At 52.9% G+C, this 22,161-nt stretch overlaps 1 protein-coding gene across 1 annotated transcript in view; it reads left to right on the top strand.

Annotated features, from left to right (window-relative positions):
* LOC130580248 (S-adenosyl-L-methionine-dependent tRNA 4-demethylwyosine synthase TYW1-like) overlaps positions 1-22,161 on the top strand; it is an 82,063-nt gene that overhangs the window by 45,667 nt on the left and 14,235 nt on the right. Inside the window, exon 11 of the mRNA XM_057377610.1 lies at positions 18,274-18,384. Within this exon, the coding sequence (XP_057233593.1) occupies positions 18,274-18,384 (111 nt within the window). The remainder of the gene's footprint in view (positions 1-18,273; positions 18,385-22,161) is intronic.

Below are 22,161 nucleotides of genomic sequence, written 5' to 3'. Positions count from 1 at the left end.
ACACCTTTTTGCTTCCTTCTCACCTTGCCTGCTTCTACTTTCTGCAGGAGTATAGAAGATTGGAGAATTTTTCAGATGTGCCATAGGGTAGTTTCTGGGTGTGTTGGGAGCATATTTCCATGGTTTGAACGTTCAGGTGTGTGAAGTGCAGCAGCTTTGAGCAGTTCTCCACGTGGGGAGGAATTCAGTGACAAAAGCAGAACAGGATGTGTCAGATGGGACAGTGAAGGCTGTGAATATAAGGTGCTGTGAGAGGTGAAGAGATGAAATAATGAAAGATTTCCTGGTTACACTGGAAACAGGCTGCTGAGGGAAAGCTGGAAATTCAGGGAGCAGTTACAAATCCCCACGTGTCCCTTTGCAGAGGCTCTCAGAGTCTCCCTTGAAGCTGCAGCACAGAAAGGACATTCAGACGTGAGTGCTGGAGTTTGGTGGCTCTGCCACCCTCCTGCTCCAGAGAAATCTGCCTTTTTTGGAAGCCGACCCAGCCCAGGGGGTCTGAGCAGCAAGGGAGCCTTTGCCCCTGAGCTGGGCGGTGACCTGGTGCTCTTGGGGCACTGTCAGCCCGGGCTCTGTGGGTCAGGGCAGKTTTGTGGTGGTTCCTGCAGCACCCTGGGCCAGCAGCATGTCAGTGAGGGAGAGCAGTGCCTGTCTGCCCCTGCTGTTCCTGCTCTGGGCTCTGATGGAGGCCAAGGCTGTGTTTGCTGAGCTGCCAGCTGCTGACACCTTACCTGCTGGGCTGAGCAGCCAGCACACACTGCCTTTGAATAATGAACRTTGCTTTGAATTTTTTTTTCTGCCTTCTCAGATGACAGTGTTGGACCATTCTCTGCCAAATGAACTCAGATTAGTGGATTTGTGAGGCTCAGAGGAGCTGAGTGGCACCTGCTGCTGCAGAGGCTCGTGGGCAGCGTGCTCAGGGGCTCTGGGTGTGCAAGTACAGCTGCTCTCATGCAACACCTCAGGCCAAACCCTGGGTATTGAAATCCAGTGCAATCTCAATTCTCTGTGAGCAGGGAAATYTGTGGGAACAGGGGGAGCTGAAATACTGAAGGCAGAAAATACTGAAAAAGCCGTCTGGGAAGTTGCTCTTGCCCATCACTTCTTTCCTACTGCCTCTCTTGACCCTGAGTGTTCATTACCGGGAGCTGTCAGAAGTTTCCTTGCAAACAACTGAAGGTGAAAGTATTGGCAAGTCTGTCCATAGAGCTAAAAATACCCTGGTCAAGGTGAAGAGGAGAGGAGGACACAGCTCACTCGCAGGTGCATTTTCTCCTCCAAGCAACTGCACTGTGAAGGGTCCTTGAAACGCTGATAGCACAAGAGCCAATTAAGGGCTGTTCCAGTTGGTGGAGCCCTGCTCAGCTGCAAGGGCGGGCGGCAGCTTGTGGGGATGGCATGAACTCGTGGGGAACTGCTGTTTGCTGGGTTTTCCTCTTAATCCCACGATCCCTGGGGCTGGAAAATCCCTCCTGGCCCATCGAGTCCAAGCTGTGCCCGATCCCCACCGTGTCCCCAGCCCAGAGCACTCAGTGCCACCTCCAGGTGTCCTCCTTGGACATGTCCAGGGATGGGCACTCCAACCCTCCCTGGGCAGTCCCTGCCAAGGCCTGGCCACCGTTTCCATGGAGAAATTCCTGCTGATATCCCCCCTGCCCTGGCCCAGCCTGAGGCCGTTCCCTCTCCTCCTGTCCCTGTTCCTGGGATCAGATCCCAAATCCCCCCCGGCTGCCCCCTCCTGTCAGGGAGTTGTGCAGAGCCACAAGGTCCCCCCGGAGCCTCCTTTGCTCCAGGCTGAGCCCCTTTCCCAGCTCCCTCAGCTGCTCCTGGGGCTCCAGACCCTTCCCCAGAGCCGTTCCCTGCCCTGGACACCCTCCACCCCTCAATGTCCTTCTTGTCCTGAGGGCTCAAAGCTGCCCCCAGGGCTGGAGGTGCCCCAGCAGTGCCAGCACAGGGACAGTGCCCTACCCCTGCCCTGGTCAAACTCGTGGTTCTGGTACCCAGAGCCCTGCAGTGCTCCTGGGCAGTGGCACCTCCCTGTCCTCTCCCAGCCGTGCCCTGAGCTCTCAGGAATTGTTCTGTGGGACTATGAAATGTGGGGGGGGTATGGGCAGCTCCCCCAGCTGGGAATTCCTGAGGAATAGGGCCCTTTCCTGGGCTGGGTGTGCAATTCCCAGGCTGCTCTGTGTGGGAAGGGTGATGTTAATTTATCTGGAGACAAATCTGAGCCCCAAGTTCTCACAGTGCCTGACAAAGCTTCCATACTGATTCAGTCCTTTGAGGGAGGCTGAGGGGAGCTGGCACTGAGCTCATTTGAGTCACTGCTCATGGGCAGCTCTGAGCTGGGCACTCTGGAAGCACCAGTGGGCACAGGGAGTTTGTGAGAGCATGGGTTGTGCCTGCTGTGCTCAGCCCCGGGGGTTGGCAGAGCTGGCCCTGCTCTGTCCCTGCTCCTGCCAGGCTGGAGACTGGGATGGCTGCAAAATCCAGACTGGGTAATCCAGACTGAGAATGGGAGAAGGGAGGGGAAAGGCCCTGGTTTCATGTGAGAGAGAGGATTTTGTCCTGGCTGTTTTCTTTCCTCCAGCCAAAGCCCAGCTCTTGTTTAATACAGAAGGGCAAAGGGGTGAGCTGCAAATCCCTCACCTCAGTGAGGAGGGTACAGAACCTCAGAAAGCTGGGCTGCTTTGGGTTGGAAGGGACCTTAAACTCACCTCATTCCACCCCAGGGACCCCTTCCAGCAGCCCAGGTCGCTCCCAGCCCTGTCCAGACTGGCCTTGGCCTAGTTAGGCTGATAATGGATTTCATGCTTTTAACTGAACTTCTGCACCAAGTTCTTGAGCCTCAGTAAAGGACTGAACTTAATAACAAATTGTTCCCAGGATGATCTGACAGCCTCATCCAACATGTCTGGGATTAGTTGCTACATCCATTTTCAAAGGAAGCCCAGGAATAAAAGATAAAAAGCTTTTGTGCTATTTCTCTCTGCAGCAAACAACACGAGCCCCCCCTTTGTCCACTGCTACGTGGAGCAAGTCTGATCCTTTCTGGAGCTGCTCTCATTGAAATGATCTTCATGTTAAATTTCCTGTGCTGAGAAGCACTTTTTGACAGAGGAGTTCATGTTAAACAGCAGGTGGACTCCCAGAGGCTTCTTTTGTTTCTTGTCCTGAGTCCTCTACCCCTGAAATTAAATGGAGAGGGAAAAGAAAGGGATCAGTGTGGGAAATTTAGTTTGTGCCCTTCCCAAACACCGTGTTTGAGTGCTGGAGCCTCATTCCCTGACAGCCCTGAGTTTGTGACAGTGATTTAGAGGTACCTTAGTTTGGCAGACAAGTGCTTGGAGCAGGCACTGAGGGTGTGAATCCTCCTCATCGTCAGCATGAGAAATCTCTGCTGAAAGATGTTTCATGCAGCCATCGCTGCTCCCCAACGCATATCCAAATGAGGAATGAGCTGCAAATTAGTGATGAGGGTCCAGCTCAGGAGGGAAGGGGGAGATCTTCCATCCTTGGAGGTTTTAGAATCAAGTTGATGCTTTTTTTTTTCAAAAATACATTTAACCAGATGTGCTGAGCAAGAAAACAACCAATGATCTGTGAGCTCTCCTCCCTCCCAGACAGATCTGGGATCCTCTGCTGGTTGGTTTGGGCTTTGTTTCCCTCTGGGGGACTGGACCAYATTCTGCAGGTTGAGGAACTTTGGGAACTTGTCCTGGTTGTTGTCCATAAACCCCAGAGTGTTTTCCCAAGCCCTGGGRTGTTGGCTGGGGCACAGGGGARTCCCCTGCTGAGGAAWGAAGTGGGGATGCAGTGACCCCGTRGGGCAGCAGTGCYYSGGGGTTGCTGCCCAAACAGTAGGAAAACAGCTGGGGAAGAGATGGGAATGGGCCCAGAGCAGCAGAGCCCTGTTCATGGTTCATGTTCATCCTTTAGCAGCAGCTCTGAGGGTGCTTTGCCTTCACAGAATCCCAGGCTGGGTCAGGCTGTGGGACCCCAGAGGGTCCCTGGTGCCACCCCCTGCTCAGGCAGGGCCATCCCAGAGCACAGGGCACAGGGCTGTGTCCAGAGGGCTCTGCAATGTCCCCGCTCAGGGAGACTCCAGCCCCTCCCTGGGCAGCCTGGCCAGGGCTGGGCACTGCCCAGGACAGAAGTTCTGCCCCTGTCCAGGGAGCTCCCTGGGCTCAGTCCCTGCCCGTCCCTCTGGTGCCACTGCTGGGCCCAGGGAGCAGAGCCTGGCCCTGCTCTGACCCTCCCTGCACCCAGGGACACCCAGAGACACCCAGGGCTGAGGCCCCTCTGGGCTGGAACTCCTCTGGGGGCTGAGCAGCCCCAGCTCCCTAAGCCTTCCCTGGGCACGGGGATGCTGCAGCCCCTCCTCATCCTCAGCCTGCACCAGCCCTGCTGGAGGAGCTCCCTGTCCCTGCTGGGTGAGGGTCAGAGCTGGACACGGCCCTGCAGAGGAGCCTCAGGGCTGGGCACAGGGGCAGGAGCCCTCCCTAAGCCTCAGGAAAGCCCTTTCTGACCTGGGGAGAGTGAAACAGCTCTTGAACAAGTGGCTGCTGCTCCTGCAGTGTCCYTGGGGTGGCTGAGCTCTGGGCTGAAGGTCCTTGCTGTCCCTCGTGCTCTGGGGAACGTCCTTCCATCCTTGGCGTGGTGTCACCCCCTCTGTGTGTGCCCCTTGATAAATCCCCTTGCCCTTGGTCAATCCTGTCCCTGGTCAATCCTGTCCCCTGGTCAATCCTGTCCCCTGGTCAGTGCTGTCCCCTGGTCACTCTTGTCCCCTAGTCACTCCTGTCCCCTGGTCACTCCTGTCCCCTGGTCAGTGCTGTCCCCTGGCACAGACTGGTCTGGCAGGGCTGGCTGTTCTGAGCTGAAGGCTGCAGGGACTGGGTGCCAATGTCCACTCAGCCAGGCTGGAGCCATGCACGGAGCAGCAGTGAGCCCTGCAGGGTCATGGGGTGCTGTGGCACTGCGGGCACCSATGGTGGCACAGAACCTTGTCCTTCCTGTCCTCACATGAAGGTCACAGAGCACAGGAAGCAGCTCGCTGGCACTGCCAGCAGCTCCAGCTGGGCCCGTGGATGTCACACCCCACATGTGCTGCAGCCCTGCCACATCACCCTGCCCTCACTGCTTTTCTGCTTCAGGGGGATCAGGGTTTCCTGGACAGCCGGGGTCAGGGCTCGCTGGGAGAGGCAGAGCACGTGCCTGGGGTTTGTCCTTGGTAAAAAAGGATCAAGAAGGGAATAGTTCCCTGTGCCAGTGCTGGGRTATCACACACTGGCAGTGCCTGGCTTTGGGGATTTTGGATGTTCCTTGCTGGCAGCTGCTTGGAATGGATTATCCAGGGGAAGGCATGGGATATAAGAACATCTCCCATTGTGTCTCTAGGCTGGCATTTTCAAACTGCTGCCAGGTAGTTCCTGTCACATCTCTGGGTGATGAAGAGACCAGTTTGATATTTAAACATTCCCAGCCTTGCATCTGCTGCTATTTACTCAAGCCTTTTTGTTTTTCCTGACGTTATCCTGACTTCCAAGTTACCCTTGGCTTAGTGTGATTACCAGCAGCACAAACACATTGAGTTACATCCTCAGYAGGTTTGAGTGCTTATTGTTATGTAATAGCTGACAGGAACAATTGTTTTTATGAAAAGACACATTTGATTTGCAGGGAGATGATTTATGTGGCTCCTGGGGGAGGGGAGCCATGTCTGATGATTCTGAGCTGAGGGACTTTCTAAGGAGAATTTAAATGTAAAATCTGCAACAGATGTTAGAATCAGTAATCAATTTTGCCACTATAAATTTAGAAGAATTTGACTCTTCTGCACAGTTAATGTTCTCAGCAGCTGTGTGCTTGTTTTAATGGGGTTGCTAATGAGGCTTCTGGTGGAAGCCTTTGGCAGTGCAGGCTGAGGGGTGTGACACAGGTATGATGGTAATATGGAGTTATTGTCTCTGAAATCCATCCTGTCCTTTCGATGTCCTCACAGCAATCCAGACMAGCCTTCAGCAAGATTCTTGTCTGCTGAGGGAGGGAGATCTCATTTCTCTGTCTGTTCAGTCCCTCCTGGTTTGCTTSCAGGCCAGGAACTGTTGCTAACACAGCTGCAGACAAAGGGATGTGTTATTGCCAGCTGCTACTGTCCTGCACGCTTTGGGAATGCACAGTGAGGCTGGGGGAAGGGAAGGTGTCTGGGGTCAGCCCCAGCCCCAGGTGGAGTGAAATCCATGTTCTCTCAGTCCTTCATCCCAGGTGAATCCCCTTCTGCCATTGCTGCCTGGTGCTCCGGGATGTGGAGCCTTGGTCCTGTTGCTGTGCACCCTCAGCAGTCCCTGGGGAGCTGGGCTGGGAGCTGGCTCTTGGTGGCTCTGGCCACGTGCTGGTGGCTGTTGGTGCTGGCTGTGACATCCCAGACATGGCACCCCAGTATGGCCCGTCCATGGTGTCCGTGGCTGCTCCAGTGACCCCTCTGGGGGTCAGCCTGGGCACTGGGGAGCCAAGTGCCATGTGTTCTCCTTGGATGGAGCTGTTGGATTTGGGAGTGGGCAAAATGCAGGAACTCCAGTGCAGGAATTCTGAGTCCCCTCTGAAGCTGCAAAGCTGCTGGGGCATCTTTCATTGAATTCCCAGAAATTCACATAATTCTGGTTATAATGTGGTGATTGACAGGATCCRCCAGGGAAGGGGTGGAGCTGTTGGGGMRGGTCCAGAGGAGGCCATGGAGGTGCTCCAAGGGCTGGAGCCAGGCTGGGGGAGCTGGGTGTGCTCACCTGGAGAGGAGAAGGCCYCAGGGGGACCTGAGAGCCTCTTCAGGGCCTAAAGGGGTCTTTTAAAAGGAGGGACAGGGACTTTTCCCCGGGCAGAGTGCCAAGACAAGGGGACAAAATGTGTTTGCTGCAAGAACCAAATGAGAATGCAGGACAAACGATGTCTGTGAGTGCTTAGTGCTAAACCCAGCAGATCTGGAGTGGTTTGGGGGGTGATGAGCCCTGGAACGGCAGAGTTGATGATCCATGAGAAATACAAAGAATAGAGAAYAACTGTTTACAGAGTTGTACGAGTGTGTGTGTGTTTGCATCACTGTGTGTGTTTGTGTCCTTGTTGGAATTGTTTAACAATCCCGGGGACTCTSATCCCCCCGGGCTCTCTGAGTCCAGCTGGCTGTGGGAGCAGTGGGGGCTGGAGGCTTTTTGTGCCCTTGTCTTGGCACTTTTATCTGAGGTGTTGGAGTGTCAGGGGTGCTCTGGGCAGRCTCCTCAGCTGGAGCAGACGTTGCTCTGAGAATCCACAGACGCTCAGGACTCCAGCAAATCCTGTGCTGGGATTTTGTTTCATTGCCTTGCTCTGCTCCAGCACCTGCAGGAGTTCTCTCAGCCCCAGCTCAAGCTCCACTATTTACCAGAATGGGCATTCAAATGTTTAAAGCCYGTAATGTTTGTTCTTTCAGAGCCCAGCTCCTGAATTGGGGCTTTACAAGAGCACTGGGCTTGCAGGGATTGCTTAATCAATACGAGAAATTTATGTCAGACTCCTTGTTTACATTGCTCCTTGTGAAGTGAAACGGGCAGGATTTTCAGCAATCCTGGTGGGGCTTTCAGATCTATTTTTGGATGAGTTGGACAAAACCCAGAAGAAAAATATAAATCATTTGCTTCGCAGCCTGCAAGAGTGTTTTTTAACGAGGTAATTATGTTTTCATGGCAGCTTAATCTCAGCTTTCATCGCTGGAAGTTGCATTGCTGGGCTGTTACTGCCCAGGATAACGAGTGTCACTTTATTCGCTTAAATACAGCCGCCCCTGCCCGGGCTGTGACTGAGCTCCTGTGCTGTGCCACCCTCCCAGGGAACAATTCCTGCCCAATATCCCATCCATCCCTGCCCCCTGGCACTGGGAACCCATTCCCCCTGTCCTGGCTCTCCATCCCTCATCCAAAGTCCCTCTCCGTATTTCCTCTGGAATCCTTCAGGTGCTGGGAGGCCACAAATGGGTCACCCCAAAACTTCCTCTCCTCCAGGCTGATCCTGCAGTTACTCCCTCAATCCTTCAGTGTGACAGAAGCATTGAAAATGCAATTTATTGTCCTTCCATGTAGTCCCGTGTACTCTGGTCCTGAGCAGACCAGAGCAGTTTGGAGGAACAGTCTCAGTGGGAAGTTCTTTTCCTGGCTGAGGTTTCCAGCACAGAGATGTGTGAGGCAGCAGCAAGACCTTGGCTGTGAGTACCAGTGATGGGATGGCTGAGCAGTCCTGAGCAGCTGGCAGTGCCAGGGGATCCCCAGGGGCTCTGGGGGTGCTCAGCTTCTGCCTCAGAAGAGCCCTTGGCTGACCTGGGGCTGCCTTGGAGCTGCTTTTTCCGAGGTGCTTTTCTCCCCCATTTCCCTTTTGCCCAGGCAGGTGCCACCCAGGTTTTCCCTGCAGTTCCCCAGTCTGGGCTCAGGATTTTGCCACTGTGGTATTTCAAGGACATTTTCCCTGCCATGGGATCATTTGGGTTGGAAAAGCTTCCAAGGTACTGGGTCCAACCATTCCCCCAGACTGCCATGGCCACCACTGCCCCTTGTCCCCAAATGCCACATCCACAGGGCTGTGAAACCCCTCCAGGGATGGGGACTCCACCACTGCCCTGGGCATTTGTACCAGGGCCTGGCCACCCTTTCAGGGGAGGAATTTCCCCAATATCCCCCCTGCCCTGGCCCAGCCTGAGGCCGTTCCCTCTCCTCCTGTCCCTGTTCCCTGGGAGCAGAGCCCGACCCCCCCCGGCTGCCCCCTCCTGTCAGGGAGTTGTGCAGAGCCACAAGGTCCCCCCGGAGCCTCCTTTGCTCCAGGCTGAGCCCCTTTCCCAGCTCCCTCAGCCATGCCTGGGGCTCCAGCCCCTTCCCAGCTCTATTCCTTTTCCTGGACAGGCTCCAGGACCTTCTTTGGAACACCTGTCCTGTAGTTTTTTTCTTTAATATTGTCCTTCCCCCCTCTTCCCTGCCCTACTGGGGYTTGTGTGTGCCCTGAGGTGACCGGGGTGTCACTGTGAGGTGCCAGCTTTGCCATGGGGCCTCTCCAGGAGCACCACGGGTTCCCTGATCCTGGTCAAGGCTGAGCCATCAGGTCATGGAGCATTGGGATGTGCCTGTGGAGCTGTCACTGGAATGGGAACTGAAAAAGGGAAGGGAAGGGAAGGGAAGGGAAGGGAAGGGAAGGGAAGGGAAGGTGAAAAGGAAAGGGAGCCTGTGGGAATTCCCAGACCATGACTTCAGCCCTTCCCCCTCTGAAGTTCTTCATTCCCACACCTGGCCAGCTACAGGCACAGACTGACCAGCCCTGTGGAGGTGGCACTTGGGGACATGGTCATGGAGCTTTGGCAGTGCTGGGGGAGCAGTTGGACTCGGCCCTGGAGGGCTTTTACTCCTCCTCAGTGTCCCCATCCTCTGACCCCTGGCACACAGATCCCTGTGCCAGGGTAGCAGAGGGGRGATCATTCCTGAGCTCAGAGGGAAGGTAGGGATGGGCTGGAGCAGAGGTTGGGATGATGCCTCAATGGGCTTATCTAAAGCAGAGTCTGGACAGAATTAAGAGAATCCAAAGCAGTTCTGTTAATTGCAGGGCCTTCAGGGCCATTCAGGGCAGTCCCAGCACACCCAGGGGCTGCACCCACAATGGACAATGGCTCACGGGTTTTTCACCCTTTCTCACTTTTGTCCATTTGCACATCGGGGCTGAATCCTCCAATTGCAGCTGCAGCCAATGCAGTCAAAAACTCCAACTTGGCTCCCCCCAATTCTCTGTTGTTTCCATCCCTTGGGGCCTGGCACAGGGAGGTGTCCTTGAGTTTGGGGCTGCAGAGGAATTGTTTTGTGTAAAAATGGGAGAGCAGGAGCTCAGCACWSTCTGTGGARTCTGGAGTTATCCACTGAAGAATCACAGGGGTACAGAGACATGGAAATGGAGAAGCTGAAATCCTGAGGCATCAGGGGCTGGCCACGTTCTTGTCATGTCCAGAGCAGGGCTCTTTCCCTCGGGATGTCCCTGGCAGGTCCCTGCTGCTCYGGCAGCTGCTGCTCTGACCCCACACAGCGCCTTGTGGGAAAGGTCCCGATCACACCTGTCCTGGAGCCTTCACAGGAGCATCCCCTGCCAGGCTGCTGCAGGGAGGCTTTGAAAGTCACAGAGAYTCGGGCAGGAGCCTGCTGGAGCTTTTGTGCTGCTGGAAGAGTTTCTGTTCCAGGAGTTCCCTCCCTGCTCCGGTCAGAGCCTGGCGCTGATGTCCCTGTGCCCCCCAGCTTGTGCTGCACCCCCAGCTCCTCATGGGCACCCCCAGCTCCTGCTCTCCATGCCAGTTTGGAGTCAAACATCCCCAATTTCCCAGGAAAAGACCTATCCCCAGGCTGTTTAATGGCGAGCTTGGAGTGGGTTTTGCTGCTGATTTGATGGGATCTGCTTTAATGCTGTTCTATTTTAATCCCGTTGCATTGGGCTTCTTTTTCCCTGGATATAAATTTTACATGATTCCTTAAAACTACGCTGGAAATGTGGAAAAGAAAGAAATAATCACTGGGATGTTATTGGTGCTGATTTCCAGGGGTAAGTGTGTTCAAACAGTCCATGGAAAACGGATAAGGAGTAGTCATGGTTCTGGGTTTGCTGAAGAACAACATTTTCAGCTCTCAAAACAAAGCTGTTCCTGTACTTGGTTTTATTTCTGGAGATTATTCAATAATCTGATTAATTTCTGCCCAAGTGTGAAGCAATAAAGGAGATTACAAGYAAGCGGAGGAAGAGTGAGTGTGGAGGGGAGTGAAAAGTGTTGTGTTCTTCTCCTTGGATTGCAGCTCTGCTCCCTCATCCCTGTGCCTCACACACCAGCAGGGCTGGGCACAGGCTGAGGGGCTTTCCTGGTGTAAAATTCCATTCTGGGAATCAGTGCTGATGTGTTCACCTCCCTTTCCTTGTTCTTGCCAGGCAGGATTTCAGAGCTGGGCCATTCAGAGGGTTTGGTGGGACACCAGGGCAGTGCTGTTGAGTGATAAAAAGCCTGGTGCAAACCAAAAACCGAACTTTGCTGTTTCCCTGATTATCATTCAGGACTGTTTTCATCTTATCTTCAAGGCTTTGGAAGAATCAGGAATTTTAYATGGAGATCAGGCTTGGCTCCTCACCATAATTATCCTTCTGAGAGGCAGTTTGGGTTCTTACATGTTTCTATTAAAGCTGAAAGAATTAAAAACTGCTTTAAAGGGACTGCCTGGGGCTCCAGGTTCAGGACAAGGCACAAGGCTAGTCCCTCATCACGTGGACATCACCTTGGAATTGTGTTGTTACTGATCCCTAATTAGGAATTGTATTGTTCTGGATCCCTAATTAGTTTTTTCCCTGATTCCCTCACAAGGAGCAGGAATGGTTGTTGCATGCAGAAGTAGTGCCAGGTTTGTGGTTTGGTTTAGGGTTTATGTTTGGTTTTTAATATGTTTGGGGTTATTTTTAGAAAAGTCCCAGTTCCTTTGGCAGTGAAATCAGGGAATCACGGAATGGGTTGGGTCAGAGGGGCTTTGGAGACTATCCCCTTCCACCTCCCAGCCAGGGGCAGAGGTGCCACCCACTCCAGCAGCTCTGAGGGAAGCTTTTAAATCTCAGATGAGAAAAACTGAGCAGTGAAAGAGAGATTTTGGTGCTTGGACATCCCTGAGAACACAAATCTTGTGTCATTTCTGAGCCCTGCTTTAGATACCCATACTGGACTTTTTTTTTAAATACTCATATATCTATAAATTATTTTCTGATGGTCTTGCAGAGCAATAACCTTGGTTTATCCAAATCCAAAGAAGACCTCAGTTTTGGAAATGTGTGACTGAAAACTCAGGGCTGACTGAWTTTTTTTTTCAAAATTGGAAATGTCTCAATTCAAGTTAAGCTCAGAGTTTGCAGTAACTCTGGGATCACTCCAGGCAGGAAAACACAGGGCATAGGGATCTGTCTGCAGCATTTGAACCTTCAGAAACTCCAGAACTGTGGAAGATCCACATCACCAGGTACTTAAAAATCAATAATTTGGTTTTGTTTTCCCCACACCCAGACAGGGAATGAAGAAGGTCCTTGGTATGAGGCTAAACATTGTGCCAGGTCCAACACAAGGGTGACGATGACGAGGGTGGCTTTGTCCCAAAGTGGGGGACAGCTGGCAGGTCCTGGTGTTGCCTTGAAAGGCCAGTTTTTAATAAAAGGAAAAGCAAAAATCATCAGGCATCACTGGGTGAGATCCAAAGGCTCTGGAGCTAAGCCTCAGGTGGAGCCTGGGGTTGAGCTCTCCCTTCTCCAGTGCTGTCATGGGTGCTCTGAGCTGTGCTGGGTTTCAGGGCAGAGTTAATTGTGTTAATTAGCTTGTGCTAATCAGCACCTTTTTAGCTCAGGAGACAAAGGCTGCAGTGTTCTCACCTGTTAACAGCACTGCTGGAGGGGTGTGGGGGTGTGTGGAGCTCCCACACAGTGTCCCACGGTGCTCCTCAGCCTGAGCAAAGGGCTGTGATGGGTCCTACAGTGAGTCCGGGGAGGCCCTGGAGCTGCTCCCAGGGCTGGAGCCCCTCTGGAGCCAGGCTGGGAGAGCTGGAGAGGAGAAGGCTCCAAGGAGAGCTCAGAGCCCCTTGCAGGGCCTGAAGGAGCCCTGAGGAGCCTCCTCCTGAGTCCTAGAGAGGGACTAGGGACAAGGGCTGAAGGGACAGGACACATGGAATGGCTTCCCACTGCCAGAGGGCAGGGATGGATGGGATATTGGGCAGGAATTGTTCCCTGGGAGGGTGGGGAAGCCCTGTGGGCAGCTGTGGCTGCCCTGCATCCCTGGCAGTGTCCAAGGCCAGGCTGGACATTGGGGCTGGGAGCAGCCTGGGACAGTGAGAGGTGTCCCTGCCATGKCAGGGGTGGCACTGGATGCATTTGAGGTCCCATCCAGCCCAGCCCATTCTCTGATTCTGTGATCTGCAGAGCTGCTGGAGCCGGGGGGGGGGGCTCAGCACAGCTGTGTTTGGGAGGGGCAGGAGTGGTCTCCACTCCTCTCGGAGGGGATGTCTCCAGGCTGAGCTGGAGGCTTTGAAAAGCTCTGGGATCTGGGGGGTGTTGGGGTTCGTGATTCCCTTTGGCTGCATTTTGGATCTTCCCTCCCTCATGAGGTTTCTGCAGAAAGCAGCTCCTTACCGAGACTTTGGCTGCAGGGGCTCTTTTTTCCGGATCCACATCCCTGTGATAAGTCATTTCCAAGTGTGAAAATCACTTTGATATCTGTGTTCAGCCATTGCATAACCCGGGCAGGGGAGTGGACTCAGCCCAGGAGGGGCAGCTCCGGGGTTGGGAAGGGCYGGGAAGAGAAGGGGCAGTTCCTCCAGGGCTGCTCCAGCCGGGAATGCCTGCCTAGGGGCTGCTGTATCCTCTCAGCTTTGGGCTAGTTCATACGGCAGCCCCTGCCAGCTCTGAGGCGCGGAGAATGTGTCACGGAGGGAGTTYGCAAGTGGAACCTTTGCTTCAAGAGAGGAGGAAAATCCTGCTGAAAGGAGCTGCCTTTGAAGTGGCTCCTTTTCGTCATCCAGTGCTGGCACAGGGCTGGGAAGGTGTGTGGAASAAAGAGCAGGTTCTCCTTAGGCTTTGCCCCATCATTTCCTCCCCCAAAGAGTGCATTTTCCACCCAGCTGTGTTWCTGTTGGGAATGTTGAAATTCATCAGCTGCAAAAGTAGGGATTTCTGTGGAGGAGTCAGTGCGTGAAATGGCGATAAAATCATTTTATCTGTACCTGAGAAATGTGTGTAAGCATTCAGCATATCTGAGTGCAAGGCAGCAGCTGGAACAAAAATCTGGCTGTGATCCTGTCTCCTTCCAAACAGGGACGGTTCYTCTGCCTTCACAGCAAGTTCAGGTGACCAAGGAAAGGGTCTTGGAGAGGCTTCCCCACCCCACCTGGAGAAGGGAGATGGTTCCCTGCCCCTGTAGAAGGGAAATGCTCCCCCTGTCCCCCTTGGAGAAGGGAGATGCTCCCCTGCCCCACCAAACCCCATCCCTGCTCTTTGCAGGTGATGTGCTCCTCCTCCCCTCCTCCTGCTGGGATTAGAGCTGGGCTGTTCAGGAAGAATAATTACATTTGATCTGGGAAAAGATGAATGCTGAGGAGGAGGGAATTAAAAAGGAATGATAAAAAAGCAGCAGCCCCAATCCCTGRTGGTTATTGGAGCGGGAAGGGAGCACTTTGTCAAAGTGACAGCGAGTCCTCTGCTCAGGTGTCCTGGGCTGGGGCTGGGGCTGAGCCACCAGCAGAGCCTCACAGGCAGCACAGGGCCCTCTGCATGTGTGACAGGACCAGGAGTGGGCTGGGAGGGTTTCCAGGGATGGTGGCACTGCCTGGGGAGCAGGCACAGGGGTCAGTGCGGCCCAGGAGGTTGTTCCATGGGATGTTGTCCCATTGGAGGTTGTCCTATGGGATGTTGTCCCATTGAAGGTTGTCCATGGGATATTGTCCCTTTGCTCTCCAGGTTGGCCCAGGGAGTTTCCCAGTGGCTGGTGAGCTCCAGCAGGAGCTGCTGGAGAGGGCAGGGGTGCAGCACCTGGGGACTCCTCACTTGAGCCTGTGCTGGGAAGGAGCTGGGTTGGTGTCTGGGTGATCCCAGTCCCGGCTGATCTCTGGCCATGGGGTGCTGCTGGTGTGGGACTGGGGCCTGAGACACCCTGAGAGAGAAGGTTTGGGCTTTGTCATGGAATCATGGAATGTCCTGAGCTGGAAGGACCCACAGGGACCATYCAGCCCAGCCCCTGTCCTTTCCCAGACCCCCCAACAATCTCCCCTGTGCATCCCTGGCAGCGCTGTCCCAACGCTTCTGGAGCTCCGACAGCCTCAGGGCCGGGACCATTTTCAGCTCTGCCGAGAGTCCAGCATCTCGGATCCACTTACTGAAAGGATTTTTATCCTTGGTATCCTCCCCTAACCCAGTCAGTTGTTGTCTCCCTGGTGCCYTGTTCTGGCACTGAAGGGCTGCAAGGTCTCTTGGGCTGGCCTGGAAGGATCTGAGCAGGAATTTCCTGCAGGTGAAGGATGGGTTCCCCTGGCAGGTTCTTCCTTCCTTTGCCCTCAGGAGTTTTGGGAGCAGAGGACTGAGCTGGACCCCACTGATTTGTATTTTGGGCCCCCTGGAGCTGCCCCCCTGCCAGGCTGGCTCTGTGCACAGAGACAAACCAGCCCCCCACCCCTCACTCCCACCCTGTGCGGGGTTCTTCTCACATTAACTCCTGTCCCTCTCGTTCTGCCCGTGACTGGAGTGCAGGAACAGCTGCTTTTCCTGGAAACACGGACCGTGGAGCATCCCAGGCTGCTTTTATACCCCGATGCTTCAGATCCTTCAATGCTCACAGCTTAAGCTCTTTATTTCTTGTTTTGCTGTGCTTATGAGAGGATCTCCTGGGGCCCTATTGTACAACAAATACAAATAATCCCTGAATAAAACAGTCTGGCTGCTTGTACTGCTGGCAGTCTGGAGGATTGCTCCCAGATAACATTTTGGGATATTTCTCATTTTGAGCTCTCCGTTCTACCAGCATTTCTCTGCTCAACAACGCTATAAAGATGTTGCCCTCTGGAAAGAGGCTTCTGCAGCCACAAGATGAATTGCTGATTTTTCTACCTGTTTGCTGTATCCCTTTGGCAGAGTTTCAATTTCCTCTCCTTCCTTTCCTCCCCAGCCTTGCTGGGTTTGTGCAGTTTTTGGGACAGTTCAGGTGCTGCAGTGATGGACACGCAGAGGCTGCAGTAACTCCTTGTCAATGCTGCCCCGGGGGGAGAAGCCCTTTAAATTCATTCAGCACTTTCAATTTTATGAAGTCTTTGACCTTAAACTTCTAAATGAGCTGGGATGTGAATTGGAGAGTACTAAAAATGAGATTTAAATGGGAGAAAGCCCRTTCCCTGCCTGCCAGGATGTGCTGCCCTTGCTGGGGGCTGCTGTGGAGCAGGACCAGTTCTGTTAAACACAAACTGGTATTTACTGGGGCCTTGGAGCTGCTGCATTTGGTCCCTGCTGGGAGCTGCCCYTTGGGGAAGCAGTTCTCATTAATTGATATCTGATCATTCCACAGGACTGATGGGGTGTGTGCTTTGGAGATTTTCCTCCTTAGATCTTTTCTCCTCTCCCTGTTATGTGCAAACGCCGTGTTTAATTTCCTGCATTGGTTCCTYCATTGTTCCTTTCTCTTCAGTAATTAACTGTTGATTTCATACTCTGCTCTTGACCTTTCTTTTCCCAATCCACTCAAATCTCAAGAATTTCTTGTTCTTTAAATATCTGCTTAAATGCCAYGGCTAGAGGTCAGCTGGATGAGTTCTGGAAATATTTGGAAGATGCTGCCGGTGATTGTTTGTTTGTCCTCCAGTTATTTCTTAGTAAATACCCTGAATATTTCCATAGTAARTTGGGATAGAAATGCCTTTTTGCCCCATGGAAGACACAGAAATGTGTGGTAGGTGAGTGATACTTGATTTTTATGTGGGGGGGAAATTCACTGATGTGGCAGTTGCAGGCTCTGAAGGATTAAATGTTGCTGCTTTGGGCACCCTGTGCCAGGCCCTCCCCACCCTCACAGGGAGGAATTTCTTCCTCATTGTCCTGTTACTCCAGGCCCTTGGCCAAAATTCTTTTCCRTCTTTCCTGTTGGTTCCTTCAGGTCCTGGAAGGCCATAGTGGGGTCACCCCAAAGCTTCTCCTCTCCAGCTGAACATTCCCAGCTCYCCCAGCAGAGCTGCTCCATCCCTTTGCCCATCCTGGAGCCTCCTCTGGGCTCCTCCAGCAGCCCCAGGGCTGGGGCAGCTCTGGGGTCCCACCCGGGCACGATCCCAATCCCAACCAACACTTCCATTTACAGCCCATGGTGTGCAGGGACAGCAAAGGAGTTAATCCAAAGTGCGGATGTGCCGGAAAATGGCTCTATAAATAAAAATAAACTCCAAAAATAAGTGAAACAAAACATCAGTGGAAGATGAAGGGGAGGGGAAGGATGGAAACAAGCAGATGTGAGGAGTGAGGAGTGGATTTGTTCCGTGGCCAAGTGCTCRTGTTGAGAGGCCTTTTGTCACCAGTGACTTCTCTGGAGAGGCCTAGAGGGCAAACCAGAATAGCTCCAAGCAGAGGAGTTCTGGGAGTGCTGTCTGCCACCTCYACGGGAGGAGGATGGAGCTGGGAATGTTCACAACTCCTGACAGGAGGGGGCAGCTGGRGGGGTCRGGCTGTKCTCCAGGGAACAGGGACAGGAGGAGAGGGCCTTGAGCCTCCGAGTCAGAATTGGATGTTAATGTGATTTTTCCTTATTCCTGGGTCAGAATGGGATGTCAGTGTGTTTTTTCCTTTGTTCCTGGGTCAGAATGAGATGTCAGTGTGTTTTTTTCCTTATTCCTGAGTCAGAATGGGATATCAGTGTGTTTTTTTCCTCTGTTCTGGGTCACAATGGGATGTTAATGGGATTTTTCTGTTATTCCAGGCCCTTGAGCTGTGCCAGGGCAGGGTCAGATTGGATTTTGGGGAGATTTCTCATGGAATGGTTGTCAAACCCAGAACCAGGCTCTGCAGGGGGAGAGGGAGTTGCCACCCCTGGAGGATTGGACAGCCCTGTGGAGGTGGCACTTGGGGACAGGGGACAGGGGTGGCCTGGACAGGGCTGGGATGGTTGGACTCGCTGATCTTCAGGGCTTTTCCAACAGAAATCATTCCAGGATATTGTGGAAGTGCCCAGTGCTGGATGAGGCAGCTGAAGGCATTGAAACACCTATAACTGATGGGGACTTTTGTGCCTGGGGAAGCAAATCCAAGGAAAAGACATTTCCTGCTGTTTTTCCCATTAAATTCCTGTCCAAAGGAGATGCCTGGGATGTGAGATCCAGCAGAGGGAGGGTTTGGGTGGCACAGGGGGCTCAGCTCAGCTGCTGGGGAGCAGATTCCCTGAAGGGACATCTTTGGCTCTGGTTTGGGTCAATCTCCGAGTTCTTGGAATAAAAGGATTATTTAATTTCTTTTTCTTGTTAGAAGCTGTGTGTGAGGCTGGAATACCTTCCCTGACTCACAGTGGGATGTTAATGGGATTTTTCCTTTATTCCTGGCTCAGAATGAGATGCCTATGATTTTTCCTTTTTTCCTGGGTCAGAATGGGATGTCAGTGTGATTTTTCCTTTATTCCTTGGTCAGAATGGGATGTCAGTGTGGTTTTTCCTCTGTTCCTGGATCACAGAGGGATGTTAATGTGACTTTTTTCCTTCATTCCAGCAACAACGCACTGTTTATAGGCTGACCCTGGTGAAAGCTTGGAATGTGGATGAACTCAAAGCTTATGCTGACCTGATATCCCTTGGGAAACCAGACTTCATTGAGGTCAAGGTGAGCTGCATGGAGCTATTATTTTATTTTATACTTTATTTGATWTTATTTTAKACTTTATTTTATTTTATTTTATTTMTTTTATTTTGCTTTCTCCAGCAGTATTTTCCATTCTTTTTTCCCCATTTGCCCCCTGCCTTTAGCCTAAATTTTCTGAGTAAGTAAAATTCTTCTGAAGTGATGCATAAGGAACTTTCTCTTGCTTTTAATATTAGTGAATTATAATGAATTAGCATTTAGTTGATATTTTTAGTGTCYTATGTGTGCCTTTGGAGCAGGTCCCCATGTGCCACAAGCCAAGCTTTGTAGCAGGCAGCCTCGATTTGTGCCCAGCAGAATCCTCATTCTCTGGCCTTTTTTTATATTTCTGTGMAAAGATAAATAGATACTCCTTCTTTATGTCAACCAATAGTTGAAGCAAAATATTCCAGGTCAGTTTGGGAGTTTGGGGTAGGATTCTTCCCATCCTGGCCTTGAATTTTGCTGGGGAGAAGGTGAAAGGTTCAGTGCTTGGGTTGTGTTTGGCTGTGTTGGAAGGGCTGCCAGCAGGGCAGGAGAGGCTGCAGCATGGCTTTAATAATTCAGGAGATTCAGGAGAATGTGGAAAAGTTACAAACTGGTAAAAAGAGCACCTTCCAAAGTGCACTGATCATTTTCTCCCAGCAGCTCCCTCAGCTCAGTGTTTGTGCAACTCTCTTACTCCTGGACTTTCCCTTTTGTTTTCACTTTTCTGTCTCTCTTTTGTTTTTTTAAACTTTCTTTTATTTTTTTTAATCCTTCTTTGTTATTTTTTCCACCTTTTTTTACTGCTGCTGTAAAGAAAACCCCTGCATTTTGCTGCACTGAATAACCCCAGAGGTTTTGGGAGATCAGCACAGAGAGGTTTCCTCTCTGGACCTGCTGCTGAAGTGGGAGCTTCATCCCAAATGGGGTTTGGGGTTTGGTTTGGGGAAAACCCCAAAGGTTTGACACCTTCCTGGGTGTCCCATTGGCTGGGCAGTGAGGGCAGGTCAGGGGTGAGCACCTTAACGCTATTTAGTGAAATGAGGCGGGTCATTAGTGCTAATTAGGGAAATGAGGTGGGTCATTAACACCAATTAGGGAAATGAGGCTGAGTTGATTCTTCTGAGCATAGATTACCCTGGGATCTCTGCCGGGCACACATCTGTCCTGTGGGTCACACATCTGTCCTGTGGGTCACACATCTGTCCTGTGGGTCACACATCTGTCCTGTGGGGTACACATCTGTCCTGTGGGGAACACATCTGCCCATGGGGCAGACATCTGTCCGTGGGGCACACACCTGTCCGTGGGGCAACATCTGTTTGTGAGCACACATCTGTCCGTGGGGCACACACCTGTCCTGTGGGGCACACATCTGTCCTGGGGGGCACACACCTGTCTGTGGGGCAACATCTGTTTGTGAGCACACATCTGTCCTGTGGGGCACACATCTGTCCTGTGGGGCACCCATCTGTCTATGGGGCAACATCTGTTTGTGAGCACACACCTGTCCATGGGGCACACATCTGTCTGTGGGGCACCCATCTATCAGTGAGCACACATCTGTCTGTGGGGTACACATCTATCCATGGGGCAAACATCTGTCCATGGGTCACACATCTGTCTGCGGGGCACACATCTGTCCTGTGGGTCACACATCTGTCTGGGGGGCACAAATCTGTCTGTGAGCACATATCTGCCTGTGGGGCACACATCTGTCCATGGGGCACACATCTGTCCATGGGGCACACATCTGTCCCAGAGCACACATCTGTCTGTGGGGTACACATCTATCCATGGGGCACACATCTGTCCATGGGGCACACATCTGTCCCCATAGAACACATCTGTCCTGTGGGTCACACATCTGTCCTGTGGGTCACACATCTGTCCTGTGGGTCACACATCTGTCCTGGGGCACACATCTGTCTGTGGGTCACACATCTGTCCCCATAGCACACATCTGTCTGTGGGCACATGTCTGGTGACATTCCCGAAGCACACACAGAGGGATGGTGACACTGGGATTCCAGCCTCGCATTGTGGCGGTCTCACAGCATTTGGGAGCTTTGGCAATTTCCCCCAAAAGACTTGGTAGTTTTGATAAATTTCTTGTGTTCCACTGAACSTGTTTGGGCTGGGGAAGGGCTCAGCATTCTGTTCCACAGTGAAAAGCCAAGGCTGAGGTGGTGCTCAAAGCCAACCAACAGGAAGGGATGAGGAGACTCCYCACAGCCTCTGTCTGACAATGAGGCTGGGCTCAGGGGGATTTCCTGGTGACAGACTTGCCATAAATGACATCTATTTGGGATAAAGGGAGCTAATCCAGTGCTGCTCCAGAGAGGCTTTTGGGGTGGAGGGAGAGATTTCGATTCTTGCAGGGCTTGATCCTTGTTCTCATTTCCAGGAGTGCCTTAGAGCACTGTAGGACCCCATTCTCCCATTTAAGACAGCAGTAAAGGGAGGCTCAGTCATTAAAAATGCATAAAATTGATTTATTGCCTTAATATGTTCKAATGCCACCGTGTCACTGTCACACTTGTACAAAGCTGATGGTTGGATTTAAGGCCTGGAATGTGCCAGAGCTCGTTTTCCTGCCATGGTGCCCTCAGTGGTTTCTGAGAGCTGAGGGTTGGTTTGACTGCAGCATTTGTGTGTCCAGGGWAGGGTCTGGAGCCCCAGGAGCGGCTGGGGGAGCTGGGAAAGGGGCTCAGTCTGGAGCAAAGGAGGCTCTGGGGGAACCTTGTGGCTCTGCACAACTCCCTGACAGGAGGGGGCAGCCGAGGGGGGTCGGGCTCTGCTCCAGGGAACAGGGACAGGAGGAGAGGGAACGGCCTCAGGCTGGGCCAGGGCAGGGGGGATATTGAGGAAATTCCTTCCCTGACAGGGTGTCCAGGCCTTGGCACAGCTGCCCAGGGCAGGTTGGGGTCCCCATCTCTGGGGGGGGTGTGAAAGATGACCGGACATGGCAGTTGGGGACACGGGGTAGGGTGAGCTCAGCAGAGCTGGGGGAATGGTTGKACTCAATCTCAGAGGTCTGTCCTTGCTGAATTCTGGAATCGTGGAATGGTTTGGGACCTTAAAGCTCATCCRGTGCCACYCCTGCCATGGCGRGGAGACCGCCCATTGTCTCAGGGTGCCCCAAGCTCTGCCCAGTCTGGCCTTGGGCACTGCCAGGGATCCTGTGGCAGCCACAGCTTCTCTGGGCAGAGAGAAGATTCATCCCTCAGTTCACAGCAGCAGTGGGAATTCCTGCCTGAGCACAGCCTTGCTGCTTCCCCCATCCCCCAGAATTCAGGGGRAAATCCAGGCCTGCCTGGCTGTCTCAGGGCTGTCCGTGCCCTGGTGTGTGAGACAGGACTGGGGCAGGGCAGGGATTGGAGCCCTGGCACAGAATCTTCCCGAGCCTTGCTGAAGGCTTTCAGCCACTGGGAAGCTGCTGTCCCTGCAGATTCCCCTGAGGATTTTGTCCCTGGAGCTGGACAATRGCAGTGTCCAGCCCTGCTCTGGTGCCTGARGCTCGGCCACAGGGCTGGACTGACSGAGCAAACGTGTGCAAGGGAGGGCTGGGGGAGGGTCCGTSCCAGCCTGCTCACTCTTGTCACAATAAACTGTAAATGTTWTTTCATTGCTTAAAATAAYGAGGGAAATGAGCTGTGCCTTAATGAGTTTTTAATTGCATGCAGGCAGAGGCGATTGCCCCACCTGTCAAAGGCCCGCTCAGGATCCTGCTGCCATCCCAGCTGGAATCTGGATGCAGAGGAGGTGCAGCTC

The sequence above is a fragment of the Malurus melanocephalus genome, unplaced genomic scaffold (assembly GCF_030028575.1).
Source record: "Malurus melanocephalus ecotype Western Australia unplaced genomic scaffold, MMel_1.1 scaffold_319, whole genome shotgun sequence".
NCBI classification, from domain to species: domain Eukaryota; kingdom Metazoa; phylum Chordata; class Aves; order Passeriformes; family Maluridae; genus Malurus; species Malurus melanocephalus.
Note: the sequence above shows the minus strand (reverse complement) of the source record. Positions and strands in the feature narration are given on the sequence as shown.